Source organism: Chelonoidis abingdonii, chromosome 20 (genome assembly GCF_003597395.2).
Source record: "Chelonoidis abingdonii isolate Lonesome George chromosome 20, CheloAbing_2.0, whole genome shotgun sequence".
In the NCBI taxonomy this organism is placed as follows: Eukaryota; Metazoa; Chordata; order Testudines; family Testudinidae; genus Chelonoidis; species Chelonoidis abingdonii.
The window spans coordinates 8,362,740-8,389,995 of record NC_133788.1 but is presented as its reverse complement, the minus strand read 5'-3'; the positions used below and the strand labels follow the sequence as shown (position 1 = coordinate 8,389,995).

Below are 27,256 nucleotides of genomic sequence, written 5' to 3'. Positions count from 1 at the left end.
ATGACATAAAACAGTATTTTTCACTTTCCATGTATCATTTTAAAGGAGATAAACAATGAAAAATAGTCTTAGCCTATAAGCCAGGAACAGGGCATTAATATAAACGAAGAGAAAAAGTCAGTCTCTCTCTCTCTCTCTCTCCATTAGGCCAAGTGAAAACCCAGCCAGGGTCGCTGCTAGAAAGAAAATAGTTATTAGGCTGTTCCCAGTGGTTATTCCCATCTAGATACAGACACACAGGGCCTGGCTCCACTTTGGAGGTGTAATCCCCACCTTGAGGAGTGCTAACAATATAGCCCCATCAGCGCACGCAGCAGGAGGGTCAAGCCATCTGAGTACGATCCCATCTGAGACCACAGGTACACACTCAGGCCGCTGGCCCCTCCTGAAACTTAAGTCGCCATGGCTATGGTGCTATTTTTAGTGCACTAGCTCAATTAGAGCTAGCACAGATATGTCTACGCAAGCTGGAAACTACCCCTTGCCTGAAGTGTAGAGGTACACGTACACCCACACCCACATTCCCTTTCTATACCCACGAATGCAGCCAAATCTGATGTGAAGCCTAGTAGATGTCTAAAAACCAGCCAGCAGCACCGTATTTACAGGGTAAGAAAGGAAATCAATGCTATACACATATGAAATGAAGAGATACTGTACACGTGAAGTTACCATTTAAATAGGTCGACTGTAATTACCCAGACTGGAATTTGGTGCAGGATGCTGGGACTAACATCCGGTTCGTGTGAAGCATGCCAGAGGATCTTTAATAATCCACACACAGTCATGCAGTTGGTTTTAGATCTCATTTGAAAACCAGAATCTGTAGCAAACACTGCAACCGTGATGCTTTGTTCCGTCAGAGGGAAGAGGGCTACCTACTGAATCACTACCTACACCGCCAGTTTGTTTTCCTTGGTGGTGTGTGGGGCCCCATCAGAGCATTGCTCTGGGCACGTTGCTGATGTGACGTGAGCGATCAGGTAACTCGCTGCTCCAGTGCGGGGAGTGTACTACCTGTGTTTTCTCCGAAGAACTCCTCATGGCCTCCATGAGTTTCTCCATTTGCTGACCCTGCTCCAGTGCATTCCGTAGGACATCCTCCGTGCTGACCAGTCGGTGCTGCAGCCGGAGAACCTCAGACTCTGACGAAGGATCAATGAGGGAGTATCGCCTTTGATCTGCTACCGATTTCTCTTTATCCTTGACATTTAAAGGTTTTAAAAAATAAATAAATAAAAAAGCAGGGGAGCAGGTTAGACTCTGGTAAACACATAGAAACTAGGGGCAGAATACATTTGAGGGTGACTAGTGCCAAACTCTGATTTCAATAACAGATCAGAGCAGACTGCAAGTTTGGAGAGAACCAAGTATTAAATACAACAATGAGATGCTCAGATTTGTTGCTAGCTGAGATCAGTTAATTATTTAAATCTCCACCTCTAGAGGTCACTGCGGTTTATAGGAATCACACAAAGGCAAAACTAGAAAAAACCATTAAGTCTCATTAGCTCTTCTTGTCCACTGGGATCCTCCTGTATCCCCTTATCAAGAAATAAACAGCAGGGGGAAACAAGCAACTTTATATTTTCTTCCTAGTCTTCTCTTACTATTTTATTTTAGGAAATCTGACTCCTCGCAATGAATATAGAAAACAAAATGACTCCAGCTATTGGTTGAGATGGAAAGGAAGTACTGCCAAGATTTTTTTTTAAACAATCCCTTGAAAATAAGTGTAGGTATGTGAGGCCTCAGTTATGCAGATTATATTATTTATACAGCACTATAAGTGTGCATGCCATTTTCCATGATTTAAATGAGACAACTGTCTCAATTTTATTATGAGTCTCATGGTATTTGGCATTTTTCTTAAAGCCCCAGCTTCCAGAGGCATGTGATTACATGAGAATCTCAACTTTCATTAAAAAAAAGTCAGTCCTAGTCATCACAGTTGCAGAGAAAAGAAGAAGCTCAGGAAAAAGGGCAAATTAAAAAAATATATTTTTTAATAAAATCATGACTTTCCAGGGCTTGATTCTCGATTTTTTTATTTTTACATCTGGGGTTGGCAATCCGGATGAAATGAGGCTCCTGCCTTGAATATAAATGTACAGCTCTCTGTAAGTACAGCTGTACGGCACATCTCAAAAACAAAGGGGAATGCAAATGTTGATGAAGGACTGAGATCATTTAGGATTACTCTAACGAGGTGCATGCTAAACCATGCCCCAGCTGACATACACAGTGTGAAACGGTTCCTCTGTCAAAGACACAACTACTATGAACAAAGCAATGTGGCTGGGAAGGAAGGTCATAGGCTCCGTACTGTCAATCTGTATTTTGACATTTCAAAATAAAATGACAGTGCCTGCTTTCCAGCAGGATAATTTTGCAAGGATTTGCTATCAGCAGACAGCACTTTCCATTAGCAACCAGGCCTCGATCTGCATAAAAGTTCAAAAGTAACTAATCATTTCCAGTGTCTCCATTGTGGGGTGCCCAATCTGAGACACCTTACAGGGGCCTGATTTTCAGAGAATTCCCAACGCTCGGCCCCTGAAGTTTAGGCCCTATTTGGAATGTCTTAAATTGGACATGCAAACATGAATGCACTTGAAAAACCACCAGGCAGTTTGGAACGTTGAGGTTCTAATGTTGTTCTGCATGCCCTGCTCTCGGAGATGAAAGTGCGCCGCAGCTCCCAGATCACACCCAGTGGGTGTTGTAGACATCCAGCACTTCTTAGACTGCGTTCACATACACAAGACACCAAAGGAAGCCCCAGTGTAATTTGCTGAATGACAGCAAAATTCAAAAAATTATGGCAAATTCAGTGATACCAAAAGAATCCCGACAGTGAAAAGTCCTCCCCATGTTTGTCTGTTCTGTCACAAACATTCATCCCCCGAAGACCGGGGGCTAGGTGAAGCCTTCCCAGACACCTGTGCCAACCAGCAAGGATGGGTCCGCTTTGCTCTCACCAGCACGATCAGCTTTTCTCTCAGGCCTTTGATGTCGTCTTTGAGTTTCTGCTCTTTCAGCCTCCACTCTGCTTTGTGCACCTCTCGGCTCAGGTCTCGCTCTGGCCCGGGCGAGTGACGGTTTGCTTCCAGCAGCAAAGCTCGCAGCTCATTCAGGCTCCTGAGGGAGGGATGGGGAGAACCTCACAAAGGGGAACATTTATTCGGTTGTCTTTTGGGCACAGAATGGTGTGTGTGTGTGATGTTGCAACTTCTCTCAGCTTTGAAAGAGGACACCTAACAAGGTGTGGTCTGAGAGAAGGGGCCAAACTGCGAACCTTGCATCCAAATCCCCCTCAAACATTGGGAAAATTCACATCAGGACTTAGCTCACCTTTGCAGCTGGACTCCACCAGTAGGACAGATTTTCAAAAGAGCTCAACATCCAATATGCTGATTTTTTTTTTTTTTTGGCCTCTTATTTCCGTGCCTCAATGGGAACTGAGCTGTGTCTTGAAAGCCTGGGACAGTGGTAGGAGCTGAGTGCTCTTGATAATTCAGCCACTGATGCACTAAACCAGCACCTAACATCCTAATGATGGGAAAGTTGAAATCTGGGTTTCAATCATTCAACTCATATTTTTTTTGTACGTTAAATAGCGATGCTCTGAATAGGGCCAAATACAGAGAGTGTCTTACAAATGCCTGGGTCCTTCTTAAGCATCATAACACTGCAGCCTCTTTAGTTAGCTTCTAAAAGACCAACCTTTCCTTTTTGAGTAGCTCCTGGCTAATCAGGACCAGCTGGCCTGAAGCATCATGCGTCTTCCTGGACAAGGTCTCCAGTTCAGCTTCCAACCGCTTCTTTTCCTTCAACAGAGAATCTCCTTTCTTCTCTCCAGCTTTGCATTTATTTTCCAATGCTAAGAGAAGAATAAAAGGGGAGGAAAAAAGTCTACCAGTCCCTACCTACATTCCTTTTTTGGATGACTTCATTTCTCAATTTCATTTCCATTCCTTGCAACATGTGGCTTCCCCTAGTTAGTTATGCCTAGTTAGTTATCTGCCGCTGCCACTGGAGTCCATGAGAGTTGCAAATGCTCAGCGGCACTCAGGATGCAGCCCTGTATAAGCAGAGATTCCAGAAATTATAAACCCAGCTGCATTTATTTCTACATCTCTTTTGGCTTCACAATTTGTTAAGGTTATTGGGCCAGCTTCTCTCCCTACAGGATACAAATAGCTTCAATGGGTTGCACTTCCATCTTTCTGGGGTAGAATTGGGCCTGTTGTGTCAAGGACAAACATTTGCTAAGTACAGTCCTCTTATACACGGACAACTGCATGTTTTATGCACACACATTACTAGGTTGCTTATGTATAAACCCTAAGTTCTTCCTATAATGGTGGAGGTACAAAAAGGCCACAATGAAACTATCTAGTTCCCACCAGCACTGGATTAGGGAAACTTACCATTTACTTGGGCCCTTAGAGTTTCAGTCTGGGAGAGGAGGGACGACACCTCTTTATCTCTTTTACTCAGCTTATCTTGCAGTTCTTTAGGTGAATGGAAAGGAGAGAGAGAGAGGGGTTACATCCTTGGCAACTGCTTTGCCTGATCACGCAGTCAATGGTGGTATGGAGACATTTAGGAGTCCATGGCCCAGACTAGAGACAAATGACTGGGTGCAAATACAAGTGTCCATCCTCTTGAGAGAGGCAGAGATGGGAGGCACCAGCTGGTTTGTGTCTCATAGCATCTCATCCCCATTTGACCTTAAGTGAAGTGGAGACACGCAGGTAGGAAGCAGCATCAGGAGGTGGCCTTAAACAACAGATGACTAGTGAAGAAAGGAAGAACGAAATATTATGAAAAAGCAAACAGAAAGGAGCCTTCCTCGCAATTCCATTTGTTATCTATTACCCTGGAAGGCAGGGGTGATGGAAAAAGCAAAGACAGAAGTTGCGTAGAGTCAGCACATTTACACAATCAAATCAAAGCCTTTGATTTGAAGTGCTGCAACATCCTGAGTCTGAGACAGCTTTTTAAACCACTTTATCCATATTTTGTCCAGTGCTTAGACTCAGAGAAGCCAAATATACATGGACTCAGTGACCATCTTAAGATGAGTTTGCAGTTAGACACAGTAACGGGACCAAACCTAGTGCTTGAGTCCTATCCTAGTTATTTAACTATCAGTCAAGTATCTGATCTGGTATAAAATACACACCCACACGGCATTTGCAGGGCAGAGAAAAGAAAGGGTGTGGGGAGCGGGGCAAAGACACAGAGAGGGCAGAATGCGAGTTTGTGTGTGTGGGCAGGAGGGAACAGGGCATGAAAGTATTTTAGCCTGAATCCAAAAGGAGCACAAAAGACGTGCCATGAACTAATTGGCATTTACACAGGGTGAAATTCAAACCCATGCAAGTTCAAACAGGGATGACATCCACACAGCACAGGTGGGCCAGAGCCACGAAGCATGGATCCAGGCCACAATTTTTCCAGCCTCTGGAGTGTTTGGATCCAGAGCTATGGTTTGGTCCATTACAGAGATGGAAACCACTGTGAAACTCAGATCACGGGGTATCTAGATCTGGGGTTTCATTTCAGGCTCATATCTGATTTATAGCAAGGTAGAGGGAAAACTCCAAATTCTTCTAGCCAGTTGGAACATGCACCTCGTCATTCCTGTTAGCCATCCTCTGATGGGAGTGATTTTTACTCAATGGACCAGATTCAGCTGCTGTAAAATCAGTGCAATTCTACTTAAGTCAATGGATCAATGCCCATTTTCACCAGCTGAGGTTCTGACCCATATTGTAGGTGTAGGAGAAAGATTTTGGAATAAGAGTCCTCCATTGTATTTGCTCAGACAGGCATGCCAGCCACACAGGTGAAAAAGCCAGACAACCAGTGCAAACGTCACAAAAGCACAGAGATAACCTGAACTTCTCAAGCCCACTTCACCTAACTCTTCCCAGTTAGAGCAGAAGAGTGAAAGATGCGGCATATCAATCACTCTGATAGTGAAATTCATTACCTTCCATAGCCTCCTTCATTTTTATCTTCTCTTCTGAAATATCATTAGTTTCAATCATCTGAAATAAATGTAAAATATACATATATCTATACACACACATATTTTATATTATACACACACACACACACTTAAAATGCCCACTAACTCTTTACCATCATTCTCCCGTAGACTCAAAGTAAAGCCAGTGAATTTAAAACTCTAGCAGGCACAATAAGGAACACAACTGGCACCAATGTCCTTTGGTCTTCATATTTTGCCAATCAGATTTACATCCTTCTCAGAGGGAAATCAAAGAGGTGATTTAAAAAAAAAGGTCACTTAGCTGAGCACTGAGGTGGGTACAGCTGGCATCATCTTAATGGAAGGCCCAAATTCCATAATTGATCAAAGTAGGGCCCAGTTTCCACTTTCATGCAACAATGTTGGAGTTCAGTGTATGCAAAAAGGGATCATTAGGAATGGGCTCAACCTACAAACTCTAGATCCAGGTGGCAAACGCCCCAAAGCTCAGGGATAGGAGGGGCGATCTGGAGTTTTGGTTTGGACCAGCTCTGATAACAAGTCATCTTCAGCATTTTCACCAGTGACTAGGGATTTTGGGTACATCTGTTTTTGAGGCCTCAGCTTGAGACATCTTAAAGAGCAATGACTGTCAGAGAACAGGTCCTCAGCACCTTCTGAAAAGCAGGCTCCTTCAAGGGATGTCAAGTTGGATACCCCAAAATTGCAAGTCCCTGAAGTAAAGGCTGGCCCGAGGAGTCTCTTTAACTCCTTCTGTGTGACCTGTCTTTTGGTTTCTCTCTAAGCTGGCATCAGAATTAATACTGTGATTTACAACCGTGACTCAACACATGCTACATTTCCGGGTAATACCGCAGCACATGCTTAAGTGCTTTTCTGAACTGCAGTCTCAGTGCTTTTCCTTCTGCACAGTTAATTTCAAGACTTATTTTTCTCACGTGGAAATTTTAGTCCAACTAACTCCTCACTTACCTTGGAGCAATGCAGACCCGCCTAGGACCTTTCACTTATACAGGGGGATGTGTGGAGGCCACATTTATAAAAGAACAGCATGGGATAGAAGCACTAATGGCTCTGATATTAACGCCACAGGCATTCATCATGACAAATCTTGTTGCAACTCGTAGCAAGGGAGTGGAGACTGTTTTAAAACAACAGCAGCTATAGGAGAACGTAAGTGGCATCAAACCAAACAAAGCTCGACTCCCGCATGAAGGGCAACAGCAACAGTCAAAAGGCTCAAAGATGAGCTGCAGGTGTCTGTGCACTCGGCCGGCTTGACGCGCTGTTACTGGTTTTGTTCCAATCCACCTATGGCTTGTTCTCCCAAAGCACTGGCCATCATGGAGTGGAATCTAGTCACTTGGCTTTCTTCCTCTTTCTCCAGGAGATTCCACATTCTACCTGTCTAGCATGTATACACTAAAGTGACCCCTATTATCCTCTTACTACTTAGCTACCATCACTAGACTCCTGGCCTTAAGGGACAATTGCACTGATTAGTTATAGCCAAGACCTCAATACAGCAAAGCATCTGAGCACTGCTTAACTTTAAGCACTTTTAAGTTCCACTGGCTTCGCCCAGTTAGTGGATTGTGGTCACTGACTTCACAGAAGTAGGAGCAGGGTCTGAGGGTGCAATACTTGCCTCTGGTGTGATTCTCAGTGACAAAAGTCATCTCACTGCAATGTACCATAACACACAAAGCACCTGTTTGAATGCATGGGAAAGCAGGAGTCTGTATAGTCGTACGATATATTTGTTTATTTTAAATATTCAAATAATTCATGTTCTGTTAAATTAGCCACGATATTTTTAAAAAAATAGAATTTACCCTATGTCAATGATAGTCTCTTCCTTTTGTCCATGCATTCATTCCAGGAGCAAGCTGAATTTTCTTGGCCTTAATTTGCATCCGAGTGTCAATATGATTGCTTTCTCTCTGACTGTTAGTTCCTTCAAGACACATTAGGCCCAGGCAAATGCCCAATAAAATCAATGGGTGTCTTTCCATTGACTTCAATGGGTTCTGGATTGGACCTTCAGTTCTTTCTTTTTATTTACTCTTCTCTGGAGTTAGGATTGGATGTAGACGGAAACTTTTTTCTATGATACTGGAGTTTTCTACTAAAGAACTCCCTATATATTTTCCCTGAGGGGAGCTATGCTGGAGCCCTAGCTCTGTAGCTTTCCATGCCATGTCTTTTGGAATTGCCTCCTTTGTATTTAGAATCCATGCCTAGCTAGGAGAGAGGATGCACGTCGGAGAACCCTTCAAATACCATTATTAATGCTTAAGATTCTGCCTTCTCTTTTTGTTCCTTTCCCTTCTTTCATACCCAATACACATGCTATTTTACTAGTATTAAGCTTCAACCTAACAAACACACATGCAGCTGCTTCACTTTACTATCATGCAACTGATAAGACTACTCAGTAATATTAAGCACATAATAAATGTTTGCAGGATTGAGGCCTTAATTTGGAGCAGTGGGATACCTTTCAAATACCTATTCTCAAGCAAACAATATATATTCCAAGACTTGTGTTTGGTTGTCTGTATGCCACTGGGACAGGAACTCTCTCTTGCTTTGAATATTCTTTTTATCTAGCTTCTGGCGCAAAGTGTAAGTAGGAGCAGAGGATCCAAACATGCAGAGGCTGTGCAGTGATTTTCCTATCACCTATCACAAGTGGTGTGAATAAGTCACAGACTGACCCTTTGTCCTTATGTCATCTCATAAAGATGGAAGGGTACCTACCATGTGACAGACAGCAGGGCATCAGAATAACAAGGCTGGTGGGCTAGAGAAACATATAATAAAGCTCAGAAGAAACAGATCCCTCCATGGTTATGATAGTTACTGCCTGTCCTCCAATCAGCACTAAGATGTGGATGAATCACCTTGAAGTCAGGCATTTCATCATGTGTGACTAGTGCCTTGATTGGTAGACTTTCCTTCTCCCCACTTCCCGCCCCCCAATTGTGAGACCATCCCCATCAGCTGTTCCATTATAACCTTCGCTTATAAACATCCTGCCAGACAGGGACTTATCGATGCCCCCATCAGTGATGAGGAAACTGACAGACAGAAATGAAGTGCTCTTTCCTCACTTCATACAGCAGGTCAGTGGAAGAGCCAGGACAGACTCATCATGTCCCAGCTACCAGTCTCCTGGCTTAACCACACAGCAGCCTTCCTCCCTCATGGCTCCCATTGACTTCCACTGAACGAAGGATGACCTCAGGTGAAGTCCTAGGTCAGGTTATACCCTAATTTCATACCGGTTCTGTCTTTGCCTCTATATCCTGACCGTTCAGTCCTTCTGTAATGGCGACACCTGTGCGAAGCACATGAACTGCCTCCGCATTAGCTACTCCTGGCTGCCAGCAAGCACCTTCTAGTCCAACTCCCCACGCAGAATGGTCTCCTTACCAGTGCCCTCACTTCCATGAGCAGGGAGACAACAGGCTCCTTTACCCAGAGCAGGCAATGCCTAATCCTCCTCCCCCATCGTGGGTGCACCCAGTAATGTGACAGGATTGCTCAGAAAAACAATGAAAGATATGGATAAAAAATTAATCAGATGGCTTTAGAGCCAAGAAGCCCAAGCAAATTATACTACAGGGCAAAATTCAGGGTAGCCCTATGAGGAATAATAGGGACAAAACAACATAAACAGAATAGCCCAAACCCATACATTGGCATGCTGAGAAGGATGCAGAGCCTCCATGGACTGCAGTTTGTTCTCTAAGACAAGCATTTTTTCCTGCAATCTTTGGATCTCCTGTTTACTCTGGGCTTCTGTTTTCTGTAGCGTCTCATAGTCCGACATCTTCTTCTCAGCCAGAGAAATCTGCTCTTTCAAGAAAGCTATTGCTTGAGCCTGATCTTTATATTCACTGTGTAGCTTCTCCAGTTCGTGCACTCTCAGTTCGGCATTTCGGCACTTCTCCTTCATGTCCTGAAGTTCTAAAAGGTGCTGGTTTGTTTTGGTTTCCAGTTGCATTTTCCAGTTGTTGTTGCTTTCTTCCACTTTGTCGCTGGCCTCCTGTAGCTTCAGCTTCAGACTTTCTTTCTCTTTTATGTGAACCGCAGTCTCGATATCGTGCTTAGCTTTAAGGTTCTCCAGTTCAAGTTGGTGCTCCATCTTTATGCTCTCTACCACGGCCTTCAGTTCTACTATCTCCTTGTGTTGGGTGTCAGGGCCGGTGTTCAGGGTGGCTTTGAGGTCTTCCAGAGATTTCTGATGGTCAGACGCCAAAGTGTCCAGCTTCGACTTCCAATTGTCCATCAGCCCCATGTTCTCATTGGTGGCTTGTTGAACTTTGTGTTTCAGGTCAACGATTTCCTGGGAATATTTTTCATTGACGGCTTTCAGCTTCTCTATCTCCTGCTGGTGCTTCTTCAGGGTCTTTTCATACTTCTCCTTCAGCTGGCTGCTCTCTTTCTGGTGCTCCTTGCTGGCAGACAGCAGCTGGTCTCGCAGGCGAAGCGCCTCTGACTGCAGACCAAGCTTGTGCTCAGGGGTCTCTGCCTGGTGAGAGTTTCTTAGGCATTGTCTCAGCTCCTCCACCTCACCACGCCAGACACTCAGCTCTTCCTCCAGCTGAAGGATTCGAGACTTCTCTGCTACTGTAGTTAACTGAAACAATTAAAAAAAAAGAAAGACACAAAGTAAGTTCTCACCTTTCCTTGCTGTCTGCTTCTCTTTAGTAGACGTGTTCCAGGGACAGTCAATCCCAAGCACATTAGCCAAAGTTCAAAAACAAAAACTATCATCCTCAATCCGATTACAGTTTTTGCACCAGGGTAATTAACAATACTTTCTTGCATCATGGTCTTTATGCTGATTTTAATGCACGCTTCCAGTTTGAACCGTTGGTTTGCATCAGAAACAACATGTCTCTTTGAAACAACTGCTATAGTATTAGCTATTAAAAGGTTACAGGGGTTTATTAATGTCCTGAAATCTCATTATATTTCTGAACTGGGCTGCTTGCCAGGTGATGCATAGAAAATGCTACTGTACACTCAGGAATATGGTAGATATTAATATCAGGATTGTACACATCATGAATGTTTCCTATTATTGCTCAGTTCTTCAGAGCCTCTGGCACCTTCACAACTTTATGGTTTACCCTGGTGTAAAAGGAAAAGGAATTTTACACATGGAGTCTCGTTAGAATTTATTAGCAAAGTAAAAATAAGGTTGAATGCTAGAAGATGTAAGATAATAAACTGCTGGCCATGGGTTACACTGCATGACAGGTTTTGAGTAGCTTCTTAGCTTTCTGAGTTTAATCTTTCTGGCTTGATTTGACTGCTGATCACGGTGGAGGTCTTGGGTTGGGTGGGCACCCTTGGGTACAGAACAACAGACCTGATAAAAGGAAATGTAAAAAACAAGCAATTCTACAACATTTACTCCTTTAGCACCAAAACATAACTGATCCATTCTATTCATTTGTTTAGGCTGAAATTTTTCAAAGCTGCCTAAGGGATCTGGATGCCTGACTCCCACTCATTTTTAATGGAAACTGGGTGCTCAAATCCCTTTCACCAGTTTGGAAGACTCCAGCCTGGCCTTTTGGGTGATCTCTACAGATTCACAACAGACAAATTAATGAAAAGGCCCACAGGCTCCCACGCAGCCCTCACACCCTGGCCACTGCTAGACAGCCTACTTAAAACTCCTGGACATGAGGGGCTAGGAGAACTCTGATCTCTTCCAGAGGCCCCACCCATGAGAATCATGACTGGAGATGATGATCGGCTCCACCAATTGGCCCGACCATACTATTTAAGCCAGAAGGCTGCACAGGGAAGTTGTTTGAGTAACTGGGACATCTCCTGACTGGCAGCTGCACTGAATCTGACTTGTGCTTGAGCCCCAGATTCTGATTACTCCTTTGACCTCTGGCTTGGTTCCTGATCCCAGCTCTGACTCCTGGCTTGGATTCTGGCTCTGACTGCTAGGCCCGATTAGCCCTGCTCTGACCACATCGCAGTCCTGACAGTCTGCTTGTCTTTTTTAAAATCAGCCACTCTCCCCATGTCAAACCTTCATGAAAAACCTTCTCCTCACCCTCCCCGAACAAGGCTCTTAAAGCCCTGACGTATTGCTCCTCTTGGCAGCCTTTCTTGCATTCACTGCTACAGCCTACCTAACCCAAGTGACCACACCTGTAGGCTAAGACTTTGGAGCAGTTCTATTTAGACTCTCCACCCTTATCTTCCATCTCAAATTGCAGCACCCACAATAGGAGGAAGGACATTTGCAACATTGATTGTCACACTGTTATTTCCTACTGTAGCTCAAAAGGACCTCCAGAAGCAAAATGAACCGTGCAAGGTTTAATTGTTGTTATTTACTTGGCGGTGTTAATCGAATGGTGAGTTGTGAAGAGCTCATGTCAAATGGCGTCATGGGGTTGAGAAGCAAACTCAAGTCAGAGAAATCAGTCACCACATAAGAAGCAAAGGCAAAATCATAGGATGCTACTATTTCCAGAAAGGGAGCGCAAATAAAGTAAACAACAAAACAAAAACCATGGAAGCCCAAACTCAAACCAAACAACACAATCCAAAACAAGGCATTGCTGGCATCAATGCAGCTGACAAGCACACTGGTCTGCAGGCAGGGCAAGTGGGGTTGGGATTACCCTGATGTCCTCTAATTCTCTGAGGAGTTTTTCAGCCTGTGCCTTCTCAAACAGCAGGCTCTGCTCGAGCTCCCGTATGCGGGCATGCTCCAACTGCGTCTGAGTCTGGTGACACATAGGGAAGAAAAAACAACAACAACAGGGGAGAGAGCAGAAAACAGAGAGAAAAGGCTGCAACATCACATTCCATGTACAAGACAAGGAAAGGCAGTTCACAACGGGAGGAGAATAAATGTCTGAACAGGCAGGAAAATTCATCCAAACAGAACTAGGTTACTAAGGGATTTTATATGGTTCTCAGGGTGGCTATTTAAGACACAGCAGACTTCTCTTATAGGGGCCCATTTTAGCAAAGCATCTCTATTCACGAAGGGGGCTTGAGTCCCACTAAAGGTGAAGAGACTGAAGCAGGCGCTTATGTGCTTTCCTGAATGGGGGCGATAGTGAGAACACTTCACAACAGAAGAAATCCACCCCAGCGCAGTGGGCATCAGTACAAGGTCTATGCACCAATTAAAGACCATTCACCGGAGGCCTTGTGCTCACTCTTAGCAATGTGGGCCATTGGAGGCTGCTTACTGGCAGAGTTGCACACTGCAGTGCACTGAAAATTACTGAGACTCTCATTCGCCTTTTGCAATAAAGAGAGAGTTTGAACTATGACGTAGTTGACTGCAAGCTGTGCAGTGTAGTGACAATACCAGAAAATATACCTCATGTAAAGCAACGGAGAAAATTTAAGTAGAAAACAATTGTATAACTGAGTGCTTTGCATTTGTACAGCATCTATAGCTAAGGATTTCAAAGTGATTTTCAAATGTTGAGTCTCACAACCCCTCCCCCCTTACTTGGGTAAACTGAGGCACAGAGAGGTTAAGTTATTTGCCCAAGTTCAGTGGGTGAGTCAGGATTATAACCCAGAAGTCTTGATTCAATGTCCCTTGCCCTAACAACTAGATAACACTCCTCTATCGGTAGCAAAATTATTATTGAAGCACATCAGTGTTGGCCACCGATATCATGTAAATTCCCTGTGAAGAAAGGGGGAGGGGGAACCAATATGCAAACTTCAGCTTCCACATTTTTAACTTTCAAAACTATTTTCTACTGAATACAAAGTTGATCCACCAAGACCACAGCATGACAAGGACTATAAGGTTCTTTAAGTTGTTCTAGGCAATTTTCTGTCTTTCACTCGCAATTTCATTATTTCCTCCCCCTATTCCCAAGCCTAAATTGATTTTCATTTTTTTTTCTTTACAACCTGGTCTGAGATGGAAAAGAATGAATGAGCTTTGGCTCCTTTTCTGTGAATGGAGAAAGTTTAAGTTTGCACCAACCTGTATTTTCTTTTAAAGTCTGGAAAATATTATTAAACATCAGCTCAAATATGGTGAAAATCAAGACTGCCAGGTACATGTAATATTTTTGTAGCCATGTTGGCCCCAGGATATGAGCAAGACAAAGGTGGGTGAGGTAATATATCTTTTATTGGACCAACTTCTGCTGGTGAGAGAGAGAAGCTTTCCAGCTCCACAGAGCGCTTCTTCAGGTCTGGGAAAGGGAATCAGAGTGTCACAGCTAAACACAAGGTGGAGCCAATTATTAAGTATAAGGAGTTAACACGTTGCAAGAAACCGCTCAAAATGAAGCAGGCAATTAGCACCTCTGCAGTCATAGAACAAAGGAGAGCTAGTGGCTTACAGATTGTTGTAATGAGACATAAAACCAGTGTCTCTATCCAGTCCATGATTTTTGGTGTCTAGAAGAGTTATGAATTTCAGCTCGTAGGCTCATCTTTTGAAGGTATTGTGCATGTTTCTCTTAAGGACTAGGCCTAAGAGGTCAGCTATGGAGTGACTGTTCAGCCCCAGGTGATAGGGTGTTTTTGTCTTACTACTTTTCTGTGTGAGTTCATTTGAGACTGTAATAATCATCTAGTTTGCTGGGGCATTCAATGCACTGGATGAGGTTCCCCACAGGTTGTAATAGGCATGTGTAGGACCAATGGATCTTGAAAGGTCTGCTGTGGGGGGTATATTTGGGACACTTCAAGTTTTATCAATCCTATTTGACCCCAGGTGGAGAAGACAAACGATGTCTCTTAAAAGACGTCTCCAAGCATTGTCAGGCTTGCCAAAGAACCTTAGTGAAGCACAGACATGAGCTGGATATTTGTAAAGGAAAAGGGGGAAATTTGCTTTCTTGTTGACTGGCTTTTCCCCCCAATCTCCACATAGCTCACAGATGCTCTTCCTAAGAGCTTGACCAGATTCTGATTTCACTTACAGTGCCATTAATCCTGAATTTATTCCATTAACTTCAATGGTTTTAGTATGAATTTACAACGGTAACAGCGAGGCCAATGTCTTTGACTGAACCTTCAGCTATATAGACTCACAAAATTATCTCAACTAGCAGTTTAGAATCTTTTTAATGGTAGTAATTTCCCACCCACTTCTGTTCTCCAAGGGGTCAGGTATAAGCGCTCCAAAAGTGGGATCTTTTACTGATCCATTTCAAAACTAAGCCAGGAATCTCACAAGATACCTGACACTGATACTTTTGTTTCTGGTTCAGCTGGAACAGCAGCTTCCCTTAGTATTCTGTTAGCCGAAACCCTGGAAGACCAGAGGCATATGGAAATGAAAAACAGAGAAGTTAAATGAATGTTTCCAGACCTCGAATATGTTTTTTTCCCCCAACATTAAGATGAACTCACATGTCATCTTTTACTTTATACAAACCCTTTCATCCAGCCCTAATTAGACCAGACCAAATTCTGAGATCCACTCAACCCCAAAATTTGAGGGAATTCAGATCCCAACTTTATGGCTCAGGTCTGCTTTTAACCCTAATTACTACCCACACATTATGAGCTATACGAATAGCTAATTTCTCATTAAAATGCATGAGGTATCTCATGAATTCCAGCGGATGATTGCAACAGTGTCGACTAAGGATTTTAAGGTTTCCTATTACAAGATCATCTATTATAAATAGGCTTTAGCTCTTTCTTGCAAATGCCTCTCATTTTCTAAAGGCTAAACGATATAGCAACACCATAATGCCTAGAGATGGGCCTGGATCTAGGTCACACTACATTCTGTGAGATGTTTTGAGCCAAACGTGTCAGCTCCTTCCTACATCCATTAGGGAACTAAAATCATAGATCCAAATACCTCCACATTTTAGAGAATTCCAAATCTGAACATGAGCTTTGTGGCTTGCTCCTGTCTTTATGCCTACTAATATTTGGGCAGAGACCTCTAGACTCCACTGAAATACACTGGGTTAAGAGTTCTGGAGGAACAACATGGGAAAATGATCAAATGAGAGCATCTTTCTTCTCTTCAAAAATGATTAAAAGTCTAGAAAACATGACCTAGGAGGGAAGATTGAAAAAACTGGGTTTGTTTAGTCTGGAGAAGAGAAGAGTGAGAGGGGCATGATAACAGTTTTCAAGTACATAAAAGGTTGTTACAAGGAAGAGGTCTTTAACCACTGAGGATAGGAGAAGAGGCAATGGACTTAAATTGCAGCAAAGGTGGCTCAGGTTGGAGATTAGGAAAAACTCCTAATCAGGAGTGGTTAAGCACTGGAATTAATTGTCCAGGGAGGTTGTGGAATCTCCATCATTGGAGATTTTTAAGAGCAGGTTAGACAAACACCTGTAAGGGATGCTCTAGATAACATTTTGTCCTGCCATGAGTGCGAGAGACTGGACGAGATGACCTCTTGAGGTCCTTTCCAATCCTATTATTCTACGATTCTTCAGTGGGGATAATTGGCATGCATCGTATGACAATCTGATTGATAGTATTCCTATACTCCACACACACTGTTCTTGCTATTGTTTGTTACTTATGACATCAGCCTTCTCATCCCTAGGATCACTACAGAAGCATATAAATGGAGAAAATCTATTCAAATTGTTCTGGAGGTCCGTGTCCTCTCAGTATAAATGAGATCTAGCTAGACAGCCCTGCAGCTTTTATAGCTACTAAAACTGCAGTCACAGACTACAGGTGGCCAAAAAACGTATCTAACCTGCAAAGAGTTGCACTTGGTCCTGTCACCCTCCTTGATAAAGCATTTTTTGTGCTAGGCCCTTCCTGCCCAAATAAAGCATCTGACCTTGCTCACATCCTTGAATAAAAGCCCAGTTACTGGATTGTCCAGTTGAATGAACGTTCAGGAAAGTGCTATGCTTGCTTGTTTGCAGCGAGGGATCTACAGTATGTGGATGCAGCGATCCTCTCACAAAGGGATGTGCTGGAATGTCATCTCTGCTAGAACGCGGCTGGCTGCGAGCACACCAGTCTGTCTTACAAAATGACCTATGCAGATGCCATCAGCGCTGTTTACATCACTGAGTGTCTCAGCATTTGGGGTGGGTCAGGCTCTATTTAAAAACCTAACACTGCTGTTATGTACAACCCACAGGCACTGAGTTTAGTGCTTCAGCCTGCTTGGGCAGCGCAGACTCTGAGTTCAAAGTAATTTCAGGTTACTTCCTCCCCAAGCCCAGAGAACCAAGACACCATTAACATGATGCTCTTGGGCTCCGCGGGGAGGTGATGGTATTTTGTAACCTTGTAGCCTCCCGTTACTTAATTGTACAATGTGGAAGGACATGGAAACGGCCTTTTAATGAAGAATGAAAGCTGGAACTTCCTGAAGGACAAATGTTCCAATCACAGCTCCCCAAAGACAGTCAGCAGGGCAAAGGATGTAGAAAGGTTGGAGTGGGGCAACTGACAATGGGTTACTGGGCTTTTTTGCCTCTAGGGCTGTGTTTACACTGCCATTAAAAACCCAAGGTTGGCCCGTGCCAGCTGACCTGGGCTCACAGAGCCAGAGCTAAGGGGCTGTTTAACTGCAGTGTAGACATTCAGACTTGGGCTGAAGCCCGGACTCTAGGACCCTGCAAAGTGGGAGGATCCCAGAGCTTGGGCTGCAGCCCCAGTCTGAACATTTACATTGGAATTCAACAGCCCTAGGAGCCTGAACTGTGGGTGACTAATTGCAGTGTATATATGCCCCAGCTGGCTATTTCAAAGCTGAACAAGGATGGTAGTGACTGAAAGTAGTAACCGCTGCATGGCTCTAGGGCGGCTTTACGTGAAACGAGCTAGTGGGTTTCACTAGGGAACACATGTACAGAGATCAAAAAAGCCCTCTGGCTAGGATGTTCAAAAGCCCCTACAGTGATCAAGGAGCACAAGTCCTATTGACTTTCAATGGGGCTTTTGTTTAAGTCATTTAGGTGCTTTTGAAAATCTCAACCACCATCACATTCAGTCCCTTAGGGTCTGTCTTCACTGCTGTTATTAACTAAGGGCACGGCTACACTTGCGAGTTAGAGGGCATTAAAGCAGCCCCGTGTGGCCTAACTCACGACGTGTCCGTACTGGTAAGGCACGTAGAGCGCCTGGACTCCACAGCTGGAGCACTCCTTGTAATCCACCTCCACGAGAGGCGTAACGCTTGCTGTGCCCAGCTGGAGCGCTGGTATGTACGCCCTGGTCTGTTAATGCGCTCTGATCAGCCTCCAGAAGTGTCCCGCAATGCCTGTTCTAGCCACTCTGGTTATCACTTTGAACTCTACTGCCCTCCCCTCAGGTGAACAACCATCAGACCCGCCCTTTAAATTCTCTGAGAATTTTGAAAATCCCCTTCCTGTTTGTTCAGCAAGGTGACCATGCTTCCACACGCCAGGCGATCCCTAGTATGGAGCAATGGTGAGATGCTGGACCTCATTGGCGTTTGGGGGGAGGAAGCTGCCCAGTCCCAGCTGTGCTCTAGCTGTAGGAATTACGATAGCTTTGGGCACATATCAAGGAACATGCTGGAAAGGGGCCATGACCAGGACGCACTGCAGTGCAGGGTTAAAGTGAAGGAGATGCGGAATGCCTACCACAAAGCCCGTGAGGCAAACAGCCGCTCCAGTGCTGCCCCCGCAACCTGCCATATCTACAAAGAGCTGGACATAATACTTGGGGGCGACCCCAACTCCACTCCGAGTACCACCACTGACACTTCAGAGCCCAGTTCAACAAGGCAGGAAGACATGGAGGAAAGTGGGAGCAAGGGTCCTAAGGAGTAGGAAGACATCCCAGCATCCCTAGATGCATGCAGCCAGGAGCTGTTCTCAAGCCAGGAAGAAGGTAGCCAGTTGCAACGGCCGGTGCTTGGGGAAGGACAAACACCAGAGGAGGTGCCCGGTAAGCGGATTTTATTTTGCGAAGGAAGTTATTTGGTGCAGGCTCCTGGGGCGAGGAGGGTTAGGGCTGCATGCATGCCTAGATGCAGAATAGGGCATTGATGTGCTCTCTCACACTGCAGTAAATCGGTCTCAGTGATCTCTTCAAAGGTCTCAGCTGGAACTTGGGCAATAAGCTGCTTAGGTTCCTTGGGAGAGCTACTGTGCTCCTTGTCACTCTCAGGCTAACATGTTCATGCCACTGTGCCGTGAGGGGCATAGAGACCATTGCTGCACACAGGTAAGCTGCATATGGGCCAGGGCGGAAGCCGCATTGCAGTAGAAGACCCTCCCTTGCTTCCCAGGTCACCCTCAGCAGCGAGATATCTTCCAGGATGAACTCCTGTGGAAAACATGGGGACAGTGTTGAGTATAGGGCCCCCTGCAGCTGTTGGCCCTCCCTAAGGCACAGGAACCCAGAGGACAGTACAGCCGTGAAACAATCAGTCCCTCTTGCCCCTGTGCTTACTCACCATTTTGGGGCTCCTGTGGGTTATGTGCGCTCACTTTGGGACAGGCAAATTCTGCTATTGTGTTGACTGTGCTTGTCTTTAAGTACAGGCGAATTATTGCTCTGTCTGGTGCGAACAATGCTGCCTCTGTTAAGTGTTGCATTTTGCCTTTACAGATGCAACCTTGAGATCTCCGCCGTCTGTGTTATCACCAGCCGAAAGACACCAAAGAATTAGGAAGAGGCCATGTAGAAGCAAAGAAGACATGGTGCATGAAGTAACGCAGCAGTCACTTAATGAAAATCAAAAAGCGCAGGAGTGGCGGGAGAGTGAAAGGAGGGTCCACCAGCAGAATGCAGCTCACTGGCACCAAAGCAAGGAGTGGCTGCTAAGCATCATGGAGCGCCAAGCGGACTCGATCCAGGTCCTCGTAGCCATGGAGGCGGAACAGTTCCACGCCTGCCCCCGCTTGCAGCCCTTGTCCCAAAACTATTTCCCTTGTGCCCCCATGTCACCTCCAACCCACTTTCCCCCACATCCAGTTTCTTATTGCCACCAGCTGCCTCCAACACCTGTAGCTTCACCACCCAGCCTTAAAAACTACAACCCTTACTGACTGCACTCAACCCCATCACCATGCATTTTAGCCAGCCTGAAGTGCAGCGCTCATTGCACAGCACTCCAGACAGGAGGCAGAGTATGACAACAGGACATATGTAAATCTGTGATTGAACCTTTCCCCACCCCACCCCTTGCCCTTTCTGTTTCCCAAGCAGTTGTGTTTCTTTTCAATAAATGAATTTTCTTTTAAATAAATGGATTTTTTCGCATTGAAAACATTCTTTATTATTGCATTAAGTAAAAGATACCGTGGCCCAGAAAAGCAACAGGCACTGCAAGCCAGTGTGGCAAACATAGATTCCTAATAACACTGGAACCACCGCTCTTCACTCCCGTGCAGGACATCAAACATTACTGGTGGCTTTCAGACTCAAATTGCTCCCTCAAGGCATCCCTAATCCTTGCAGCCCCACGCTGGGCCCCTCTAATAGCCCTGCTCTCTGGCTGTGGAAATTCAGCCTCCAGGTGTTGAACCTCCGAGTTCCATGCCTAAGTGAATCTTTCACCCTTCCCTTCACAAATATTATGGAGGATACAGCACGGGGATATAACTGCGGGGATGTTGTCATCAGCTGGGTCCAGCTTCCCATACAGACAGTGCCAGCAGCCCTTTAAACAGCAAAAAGCACACTCTACAATCATTCTGCACCAGCTCAGCCTGTTGTTGAACTGCTCCTTGCTGCTGTCAAGGCTCCCTGTGTAGGGTTCCATGAGCCACAGCATTAAAGGGTAAGTGGGGTCTCCAAGGATCACAATGAGCATTTTAACTTCCCCTGCGGTGATCTTCTTGTCTGGGAAGAAAGTCCCAGCTTGCACCTTCCTGAACAGGTCAGTGTTCCAAAAGAAGCGTGTGTCATGCACCTTTCCAGGCCAGCCTGCATTAATCCATGGTTATCCACAAGCACCTGGAGAACCATAGAGAAATGCCACTTGCGATTAACGTACTCAGAGGGTAGGTAGCCCGGTGCCAGAATTGGAATGTATGACCCATCTACTCTCCCTCCGTAGTTGGGGAAACCCATTTACGCAAAGCCAGCCATAATGTCATGCACGTTACCCAGAGTCACAGTTCTTCTGAGCAGGATGCAATTAATGCCCCTACAAACTTGCATCAACACAATTCCAACGGTTGACTTTCTCACTTCAAACTGGTTAGCAACCAATCAGTAGCTGTCTGGAGTTGCCAGCTTCAAGACTGCAATAGCCACCCACTTCTCCACTGGCAGGGCAGCTCTCAATCTCGTGCCCTTGAGCCGCATGGGGGCTTTTCCCATAAAAGTGGTTTTTCTCATTCAAAAGTTCTGCAGTCACTGCTCATCATCCCAGACTTGCAGGACGATGTGATCCCACCGCTCAGTGCTTGTTTCCAGAGCCCAAAAGCAGCGTTCCATGGTGGTGAGTATGTCCATGAATGCCACAAGCAATCTCGTGTCATATGTGTTATGCGAGTCGACATCGTTGTCTGTAAGTTTGTAGCTTAAGGAGTAATTCGACTGTCGAATGTGATGTGCTGGCGAGACTGACCACTCCTCAGCACTTCGGGCTCCATTCCCACAGACCAAAAGGGAAGACAGAGTGTGCAGTACAAAAAATGTTGAAAGATGGCACCAAAAGTGGAGGGAAGAACAGAGATTGCTGGGATGCGAAACGATGCATCATGGGGTGCTGGGACAGGACCCAGAATGCCCTGCACCCTCCACCCCCTTCCCACAAGCCACAGCGCCAGAATGCGAAGAGCTGCTCTGTGGGATACCTGCCCATAATGCACCGCTCCCAATGCCGCTGCAAGTGCCGCAAATGTGGCCACACCAGTGCGCTTGCAGCTGACAGTATGAACACACTGCAGCACTTTCCCTACTGCCCTCTCCGAAGGTGGGTTTAATTCACAGTGCTGTACATCTGCAAGTGTAGCCATGCCCTCAGGTGAAATTGTGGGAAGGCAGTGGTGGATGAACAGCACTTGAGTGGTTTAGTTTGCATCCTCACTGCAAAGACGGGGGGTTATCAGCCTGAGAGAAAACCTCATTCGGGCTTTAGCCTATCGCCCCAGCTGGGCCAGGTAGCCTGGCTAACAGCACTACACCTGGGTGAGAGGGTCTGCTGTGTAAATGATGGGGTGGAAGGTTAGGAGCAACACTTCAGTAAGACTCCAAGTTAAGTGAAGATCTATCCCAAGGGGTCATTCCCAGGAAAGAGACCAAAGACTGAGTAAACCGTAGCGAATGAATTACCCTGTTGCTCCGATTGGTGACTGAAGATGGAGAAGCTCGATACTGATAGGGAGCTCCACACAGGGGCAGGTGTGTGTAAAAGATCAATCACTATCAATGCCACATCCTGTACAATCAGCAAGCTCTGTTTTATTTTTCTTACTCGCAATTGCTTCATCTGTGCAATTACCCAGCCGTACATCATGCAATAATGTCCAGGAACCAAATATCACTGAGGCATTTGGTCCTGTGCATCTTGTGAAAATGAAAAATACCCCTTTCAAAAGCCCTGTTCCATTGCAATTATCCCCTGGCTGGGTTTAAACCCAGAACTGAGGGGTTCTGTAGGCACGGCTCACTGCACTAGAAAAGCTTTAGCAAAGCTCCCCTCATAGTATTGATATGCACCTTTCCAACCCCCGATTCTCCTCCCAGTAAAAAGCAGAGATTTATTCTTAAGGGTGGTCAAAGCAATTCTGTGTCTCTAACGTCCAGAAAAACACACCGCACCCCAGGAGCCTCCTAGTTTAAGGATTTGCCTTCTCAGCCAGCTTCTGGCCTTGTATCGATTTACTGCTGAACTACTGATTGCTGAAGCAGCTCCCTCGACATGCCTGGCTGACTTAACGAGCCTAATTCTAGAGCCTAGGGAAAGGGGAAGAGGAGATTTTGGACACTGCTTTGCCTTTCTGAAAGATCACTCTTCCTTACTCCACCTGTAAGGGAAACCTTGCCTGAACTGGAATCTGAGACAGAAAGTCATCTCCCAATGCTGATCACTTTTGTGCAAAGCTGGCTGCAGTGCCGTTGTGCAGAAAGACCCCTACGGCTTCCCAAAAAGGGCACTGCAATGTCAAACCTGTCAAACCACAACTGTCTGTGTTTGGGAGAGCAGAACTCCACTGAAAAGTCCTGGAGGATGAAGGCTTAGATCACAATGCGTGGCATTGTACCCAGATACAGCTGGGATACAGCTGCTCTCCCACTGGCTATGGATCATATACCTTACTGAAGCGGATAGTAATGAGAGAGAGGCCAGGGACAGTGGTTGAACAGTGGGAAAAGGTATGTTAGAATGCATTAACACACACAATTTAATTAATGTGGATGTTTAATATGACTTAGGACAAAGTCAGGTTTAAAAACCATGCAAGCTGGTCATGATTAATCCTAAATGGATCTCTAGGAATAACGATGACCAGCTAACACCTTGTGGGAAATTTTTCACAATTCCGTCTATAATATTCACTATCAATGCCTTTCTATAATAAGTGATCAATCAGCCCTACACAGCAATTGCTAACACATCCTGGTCACAGAGCTGGGCAAAATGCAGCAGAAATTGTTAAAGGAAAGTTTCAAAAGCAATTGCAGACAATACATTACAGCGAGTGTGCTGCAAATTACCTCCAGATCTCCCTTGGTAATGGATTCTTCCTCCACTCGGAACTGCAAGTCCTCCACTTTCCTGTGAGTGTGGGGGGAGAAAAGCCAAAATAAGTAATGCCAGGATTAAAACTTTATCACTAAGTAGCTGCCACAAAAGGCCCCTGCAAAACAAAAGGGTAAGAGGAGTGGGATATGGATAAATCATATACCCAAACAACTCAGCAGAATCTAAGCGCTCCTCGTGGAAGGCAGTTAATTAGCATAACTTATGTAAAGCAGATACTCCTCTTTCTGCAATGTGCCCTACCACACTCCTCCAGTGAGCATGGCTGCTGTACGGCTCCATATGGATACTGGAGATACTGGAGGAGTTGGCTTTGACTTTAATCCACTGGCACCATAGGACTGAGCAAGGTTTCTCTGCCAGCTATTCACTTCACAGGAAAGCACTGGGAAACCACAGTGCCAATGGCTGGATATTCACAGACACTCAGGGCTTTTCCATTTAAGAGTTACTATGGGCAGTATTTCACATCCCCATGTTGTGGGAATGATGAACCAGGCTGGCAGAAAAAAAATCTTCACAAGAGACTAATGCTGTACAGGCATCTCTCTCTCTTACACACACACACACACACACGNCACACACACACACACACACACACACACACACACACACACACACACACACACACACACACACACACACACACACACACACACACACCCCTCCCTCTCCACTACGAAAATAAAACCCACTAATGATACAATTGCAATTCAATCTTCTTGGTAAATTCAACCTTTTTTTTTCTTTTATCAAATTTTTTTAAAACAAACTTGTGCAGTGGATGTTGCCGTGGGAACCAGATGTAAGGACTTGGTGATTCTCCGTCCTGGATAAAAATAGCTCTGTCTGTATATATCAAACTTAAAAAACAAGCTTCTTTGTCTAAACCTCTTCTAATTAGAAGAGGCATCTGTTGCTGCTTAGGCAAGAACTCAGCTGTCTTGGGTTAAACAATCTCCTGCTTCTTGTAGCATGGAAAGGGAGCTGGGACAGCGTGGGAGTCCTGTGCATGAAGGAACATCTTCAGACGGGGCATCTTTCAAATAAAAAGGCAGAGTGAGTCACTATATTCCTTTTCACTACCAAACACACAGCCCAGGGAAACATCTTTATAATCTCACCATCAGCAGAAGGCTTTTTGTAAATGGAGCCCTTGGATCACTTGGCCAGCTAGAGCAGACCTGCTTTCTCAGCAACACAAGTCTCATATGCTAGCACATGTACAGGGAAGTTGCTGTCTGAAGGATCTGAGATTTGGAGGAAGGCACACGTGACAGGGCACAGCAACAGGGACAGTACCTGGTGCTTGGTAAATAAAGCTTTAAATCCAAGTCAGCCTTCCTCTCCCTTCCCACAGATGGTTTTAAGATTATCACCTTGCAAAGCAGGGTGGGGCAGGAAATATCTTTCTGGAAGGTGGGATCCCATAACTAGACTTATAGCACTGGGAGGAACCCCAGGCTGGGAGTGTTTCTCTTTCCTTTCTGATGACAATAAGAAGAACACAAAAAATATGTCAAGTCTCAGGGGGCAGCCATGTTAGTCTGTATCCATAAAAACAACAAGGAATCTGGTGGCACTTTGAAGACTAACAGATTTATTTGGGCATAAGCTTTCTTGAGTTAAAAAAAACCCCTCGCTTCTTCAGAAAGCTTATGCCCAAATAGATCTGTTAGTCTTTAAGATGCCACCAGACTCCTTGTTGTTTTTTTGCAAAAAATATGTTAACCCTGATATTTCAGAGGAAGGCTTTGCTGACTGCCTTGCCTGATTTGTTTAAAATGCTTCAATCCCACCACCTTAACGCATTAGTTGGAGCATACTCAGTGCCATGACTATAGTGATTGTCAGGGGACAATCCAGAAGTGATTTGTGATTCATTCTCCTTTCAGCTGTTCTCTATCTGTGAGGATAATCCAGCCTCACTGCCCCCAAAGGCTTCATCTTGTAATGGTTTGTCTCCAAAAACACACTGGAGAAGACAAAGATGCTGGCAACATAATACAGCATCCTGCTGTATCCCTCTGTGCTTCCGAGGCAACAGCCGGCTCAGGTCGCCCCTCCCCTTCCCGCAGTAGACAGCTCTCAAAGCCCTGCAGTATCGAGTGGCTATTAGAAATATTGGCAGAGTCTTACCCCTTGTCTCTTGCGAAGCTTAAGGAACTAGAAGTCACATGCTGCTAATTCTCAGACACTGACAGGACCCTGCAGCACCAGAAGATTTGCCATTTCCATCTAACTCTGCAAGAGAACTTGTCTGTGCACTTCTTAGCACATCATTTCGGTGCAGTACCACTGACAGCCTCATCACCAGCCATCTAGAAGACGACACCCCCGTTCCCAATATTGACCTACTGAAAATAAGACATGGTCCACCCAGCACTCAACTGGATAGTCTCATTATGCTGGGTTACACTATTCTGTTAGGTTTACTGGATCTCAGACAGCACACCCTCAATAGGTCCCTCTTCCGCCAAAGATACCTAGTGGACCAAATGTCTCCTCAAATGCTTTTTTCCTTCAGGCTAATACCTCTGACGCCCATCCCCTGCCTGCGTAAGGGCTCAGGCAGCAGCAGCACTCTGACTAACTTCACCGGCTGGTGGGAGAGCGACACCCTTTTGTGTAGTGTTGTTAATAATTAATTTGCTGCTGCTTTCCATGCACCCTGAGTCCAACCAGTGAACCCAGCACATGTTCTTTGAAGCGCTGGTGTCCTGCTGAATATTGAATAATGTAAATTTGGTAATGTTGGCACGTCAGAGCTGATGGCTGTGAGAGGCAGCTGATAGCGTGTTTTGTCCTAAGTACCACCTATATTAAACAGCAACAAAGTGGTTCTAATCACACTAGTCTTTCTGGATGAGAACCAGAACAATCATTCTCCTAAGTGCGAAGTATCCCATATCTTTATCTGGCCAGGAAAGAGACTGGCCAGGAATAAATGGAGGCTAGGAATTAGGAGGTTTGTACCCATCATAGGAGTGAGGTTCGGGAACAGCCTCCCAACAGGAGTAATGCAGAAACAACCCAATCTGCTTAAAAATGGAGCTTGATACATTTATGAATGGGATTGTATGATATAACTCAGTGATCCAGCAGGGCCCTTCCAGGCCAATGTTTGTAAATTACTTTCCCCTTCAGATTTCTTTAAATTCAAAGCAGCAGTTGAGTACACAGAACACAGGAAGAGAAATAGCACAGATGTTTTGGATGCAACAGGGGATACAAGTAATGGTCCCATTTCAAGCCTCCTCTAAACATTGCTAGGCAAAGGAGCTAGGAGCTCCAGCCTACCAAACACTACCTTTCTATTGTGATTGACCTTAACACTTCAGGCACCTTACTGGATAATCTTCTTTGGACAGAAGGCCTGAATGGTTTGATATGTTAACTACAGACAGCTGGGCACGACTGATTTCCATTGCCATCTACTTCGCTCACATTGTTCATCCGTTTCCCGAGTCTCCACACCACCGACTCACTGCCCACACAAACAACAACGCCAATGTCAGGTAAAGCCCAGCACATTTTACATGCATTGAAATCAGGGAGCCAA

At 45.1% G+C, this 27,256-nt stretch overlaps 1 protein-coding gene across 2 annotated transcripts in view; it reads right to left on the bottom strand.

Annotated features, from left to right (window-relative positions):
• CLIP2 (CAP-Gly domain containing linker protein 2) overlaps positions 1–27,256 on the bottom strand; it is a 123,737-nt gene that overhangs the window by 11,957 nt on the left and 84,524 nt on the right. Inside the window, exons 8-15 of one of the 2 annotated variants that reach the window (XM_032786953.2) lie at positions 23,649–23,709; positions 12,694–12,798; positions 9,729–10,673; positions 6,005–6,062; positions 4,434–4,517; positions 3,727–3,883; positions 2,982–3,141; positions 1,018–1,203 (exon numbers count right to left, since the gene is read on the bottom strand). In XM_032786953.2, coding sequence (XP_032642844.1) covers positions 1,018–1,203; positions 2,982–3,141; positions 3,727–3,883; positions 4,434–4,517; positions 6,005–6,062; positions 9,729–10,673; positions 12,694–12,798; positions 23,649–23,709 — 1,756 coding nt within the window. The remainder of the gene's footprint in view (positions 1–1,017; positions 1,204–2,981; positions 3,142–3,726; positions 3,884–4,433; positions 4,518–6,004; positions 6,063–9,728; positions 10,674–12,693; positions 12,799–23,648; positions 23,710–27,256) is intronic. The other variant, XM_032786954.2, reaches the window with a different exon arrangement.